This window comes from Lactuca virosa, chromosome 9, assembly GCF_052849685.1.
Source record: "Lactuca virosa cultivar CGN04683 chromosome 9, Lactuca_virosa_CGN04683_v6, whole genome shotgun sequence".
NCBI classification, from domain to species: domain Eukaryota; kingdom Viridiplantae; phylum Streptophyta; class Magnoliopsida; order Asterales; family Asteraceae; genus Lactuca; species Lactuca virosa.
In genome coordinates, this window is record NC_136434.1 from 162,764,369 (window position 1) to 162,769,193 (window position 4,825).

Consider the following 4,825-nt stretch of genomic DNA (forward strand, 5'->3'; position numbering starts at 1 on the left):
ATGGTGTTGGTATATCAGTTAGTCTTAACAGCTATTTGTTAATAACTTCACGTGTTTATCACGTGATTGATAGTTGGTTAAGCTTCTATATCAAGTTTGTTAGTGATTAACTTGTATTAATGTTCTGTTTTACTTGTAAGATGCAATCAGTTAGTTAACAGAGAAATAATAAAAACAGATTCCATCTCTCTACTTCTTCTTTCTCTCTCTACATTTCATGTTCATGTTCATACCAAAATCAACATGGTATCAGAGATGAATCTGATTCATGCTCAAAGTATGATTCATCTTTTTCATTAAGATCTGTTTAATTCGTCTTCTTCATCTGTTGCTTCAATGGCGCCGACTGGAACAGTACCTGAAAGTTCTAATTCCGCTAGAACTCAAATTACTTCTTTAGATCCATTCTATCTTCATCCCTCAGATCATCCTGGTATGCAATTAGTTACCAAACAATTTGATGGATCCAATTTTGGATCGTGGAAGAAGGCGATTACAATTGCACTATCAGCAAAGAACAAATTGGGATTTGTCAATGGTAAAGTAACTAAACCTTCCGCTAATCACATCAATTTTGATCTCTGGAAACGATGCAATGACATGGTGATGTCATGGATTCTGAATGTCCTCTCTAGTGACATTGCTGAATTTGTTCTCTATTCATCCACTGCTGAAGAAGTTTGGAAAGATCTTAATGATCGTTTTGGTCAATCGAATGGTGCAAAACTGTATCAACTTCAAAAGGAAATTTCAGATCTCACTCAAGGAACTAGTGATTTGGCTAGTTATTTCACCAAACTGAAGAAATATTGGGATGAATTAAGTGCGCTTTCGATCATTCCCAACTGTACTTGCTCTGCAGCTCATGAGATGCAAGAACTTCAACAAAATCAAAAGCTTATCAAGTTTCTAATGGGACTAAATGGAGATTACAGTGCTATTAGAGGAAGTAATCTGATGATGAATCCTCTTCCCACAATTACCAAGGCCTATTCTCTTCTCATTCAAGATGAGAAGCAACGTGAGGTACAATATCCATCACATTTTTTACCTGAATCTGCTTCAATGAATACAAGATCCAATGTTACAACAAACAATTTCAAATCCACAAATGAGAACAAGAAGAGTCTATCATGTTCTTTCTGTAAGAAAAGTGGTCATACAGCCAATAAATGTTATAGACTAATTGGATTCCCAAAGGATTTTAAGTTCAACAAGAACAAGGCTGCTGCTAATGTTTCTGGTCAATTTACATCACAAGATGGTCCTAAAGAGTCTTCAACTTCGACTCATTCCATGCAAGAACTCTCCAATGATCAGTATCACCAATTGTGCTCTCTATTGAGCAAGCTTAATGACAACAATGTTGGACAAGAATCTCCACAAGTCTCTACAAATTTGGCTGGTAATGCTTTATTCTCCCAAGATATTTCTGATTATCCAATTAAATGTCATTGTCTTGAAACTAATACAATGACTTGGATAATAGATTCAGGGGCCAGTGATCATATGTGTTTCAATAAATCTGCTCTTATTAATATTCAAAAGCTCAAAAATCCTTATCGTATCACTTTACCAAATGGTCAACAAACTAATGCTCATGAGTTTGGGAGTGTTGTCTTAGCCGAATCTGTTATACTTCATCATGTTCTTTATGTCCCTTTATTCAAATTCAATCTTCTTTCCATAGCCAAATTGTGCAGACAATTAAGATCTTTAGTTGTTTTTTCAGAACATTCTTGTTTCTTGTTGCAGGGCCCTTCTCAGAAGAGGCCTCTGGTTCTTGGTAGACATCGTGTTGGGCTCTATTTTCTTCAATCAACTTCCAGTAGCAATGAAGGAGTAGTACTTTCTGTTACTTCAACACCAAAGTTTCATTCATCCGTTTTGTTTCCATCTTGTAATGTTGTTTCTAAAACAATTTATGTATCTGTTTGGCATAAAAGACTTGGCCATCTTCCTATGTACAAGTTAAAAACTCTTGATTTGCTTAATAAATCACATTTCATTGATACTTCTTGTGATTCTTGTGAAGTTTGTTCTAAAGCTAGACAACACAAACTCCCATTTTCCATTACTTCTATTCATACTTCAACAATTTTTGAAATGATTCATGTTGATACATGGGGCCCCTATCACACTAAAACTCAAGGTCTTAAGAACCGACAATGCTTTTGAATTAGGTTCAAGTAATGAAGGGATTTCTTTTCTACAACAAAAAGGTATCATTCATCAAACAAGTTGTAGATATACCCCTCAACAGAATGGAGTGGTTGAAAGAAAACACAAACACTTGTTAGAAACTTCCAAAGCTCTTCTTTTTCAGTCCAAATTACCCCTTAGATTTTGGGGAGATTGCGTTTTAACTGCTACTTTTCTTATAAATAGATTCCCTTCGAAAATCCTTCATGGTAAATCTCCATTCTCACTTCTCTATGGTACTCAGCCTTCTTATGACCATTTGAGAACATTTGGATGTTTATGCTATGCTAGTACTTTACAACATAATAGGGATAAACTACAACCAAGATCAATACCTTGTATCTTTATTGGTTATCCATATGGAAAGAAAGCTTACAAATTGTATGATTTGGAAACCAAGAAGATTGTTATTTCCAGGGATGTAGTATTTCATGAAGATGTTTTCCCTTTTCAACTTCACAATGACCATTCTACCCCTGTGTTTTCACCACAACCAAGTCTATGTCATTTTGAAGATAGTATCAGTTCATCACCTAATCCATCCTCTTCTCCTTTACCAGTTCAAAATTCAACCAACAACTTTGTTCCTAGAAGATCTGAACGAGTTCATATTACCCCTGACCATTTAAAGGACTACATTTGTAACAATGCCTCTGTTACAAATTCAGATGATTTTTGTCCTCACTTTGCATCATGTATACACACTGTCACACACACTCATCAGCCCAAACATGTATGTTTCAGTTCTTTATCTGAACAGAGTCAACAATCTTTTCACAACATGTCTAATATCATAGAACCATCTTCTTATGATGAAGCTACATCCATCCCTGAATGGCAAGAAGCCACGAATAAGGAACTTGAAGCACTTGAAGCTAATAACACTTGGACTTTAGTTGATCTTCCTAAAGGAAAGAAGCCCATCAGTTGCAAATGGGTTTACAAGGTTAAATACAAGGCTAATGGGGAAGTGGAAAGATATAAAGGAAGATTAGTTGTGAAAGGGTTCACTCAAAAAGCTGGAATAGATTACAATGAAACTTTCTCTCCTGTGGTGAAAATGACAACAATCTGGGCATTAATTGCAACTGCTGTAAAGAAAGAATGGCCATTATATCAACTAGATGTGAATAATGCATTCCTTCATGGAGAATTGCATGAAGAAATTTACATGAAACCTCCTCCTAGTTTAAAACTTATTAATTCACATCAAGTTTGTCTTTTACATAAATCCTTATATGGTCTTAAACAAGCATCTAGGCAATGGTATGAAAAGTTGACATTTGCTTTAAAGACTAAAGGATATCAGCATTCAAAGAATGATTATTCATTATTTTTCAAACATGATGACAAATATGTTACATTTGTTGTTGTTTACGTTGATGACATTATGGTGATAGGCAACAATGAAGAAGAAATTACAAGTTTAAAACAATTCCTTGATTCTACCTTCAAAATTAAAGATCTTGGTCATTTAAATTTTTTCCTTGGCATTGAAGTGTTATATTCTGATTTGGGGTGATTCTTACACAAAGGAAATTTGCAAATGAAATTTTGAAAGAATTCGATTGCAATGGAACTGGTGTTTGTCCTCTTCCAACCAATTCCAAACTACTTTTAGGACAAGGGGCAGTTTTGGAAGAACCGGAACTTTACAGGAGACTTATGGGCAAGCTTAATTTTTTAGTCCACACTAGACCCGATTTGGCTTTTGCTGTTCAGCATCTAAGTCAATTTATGTCTGATCCAAGAAAGCCACACCTTGATGCTGCTAAACATGTTCTAAAATATATCAAAAATGATCCTAATCAAGGTTTATTGATGAACAAGTCCCAATGATTATTCATTACAAGCCTACTGTGATTCTGATTGGGCTTCATGTCCTCAATCTAGAAGAAGTGTAAGTGGTTTCATAATACTTCTTGGAAACAACCCCATTGCATGGAAGTCAAAGAAACAAATTACAGTTTCATTATCCTCTGCAGAAGCAGAATATCGTAGCATGCAAAGAGTGACAGCTGAATTGGCATGGTTGACTCGTTTATTGCATGAATTTATTGTTCCAAATGTTACTCCAGTCGAAGTCAAATGCGACAGTCAAGCTACCATTCACATTGCCAAGAACCCTGTATTTCACGAACGGACAAAGCATGTTGAGTTAGATTGCCATTTTGTCCGGGAAAAACTTCAAGATGGTTTAATTGTTGGATTAGTGTCTAAGTCCATAACTATAATTGGTATGTACTTGACCCGACTCGGCATGGTCCATTTGGGTTGCATGGCATCGGAACATTTGGATAGACCGTTTATGAGGAAAAGACATTTTGTGACATATTAATATATTATAAGTTCTAATATATTAATATGAAATCATGTTATTTAATTAGTATTGATCAAGAATTAATTTGGACTTAATTTAGTGATCAAAAAGAGACTAATTAAATATATGGGGATTGATTGTGTAAATCATTCATTCTTATATATGTGGGCTTATGATCCAAGATTCCTTTATGTTGGGTTTAACCCATGTGGTGATCCATGGATACTCCATGGAGGTTAAAACCCATGGAGCATAAGGAATGGGTAAAGTCATGAGTTACATGGTGTAACCCTAATAGCCATA

At 35.2% G+C, this 4,825-nt stretch overlaps 1 protein-coding gene across 1 annotated transcript; it reads left to right on the top strand.

Moving 5' to 3' along the window:
* Window positions 1-336: 336 nt before the first annotated feature.
* On the top strand, window positions 337-4,041 carry LOC145139967 (uncharacterized). The gene is made up of 3 exons (XM_079073607.1): window positions 337-2,034; window positions 2,570-3,671; window positions 3,764-4,041. The coding sequence occupies exons 1-3, from the start codon at window positions 337-339 to the stop codon at window positions 4,039-4,041; spliced, it is 3,078 nt and encodes a 1,025-aa protein (XP_078929733.1).
* Window positions 4,042-4,825: the final 784 nt, after the last annotated feature.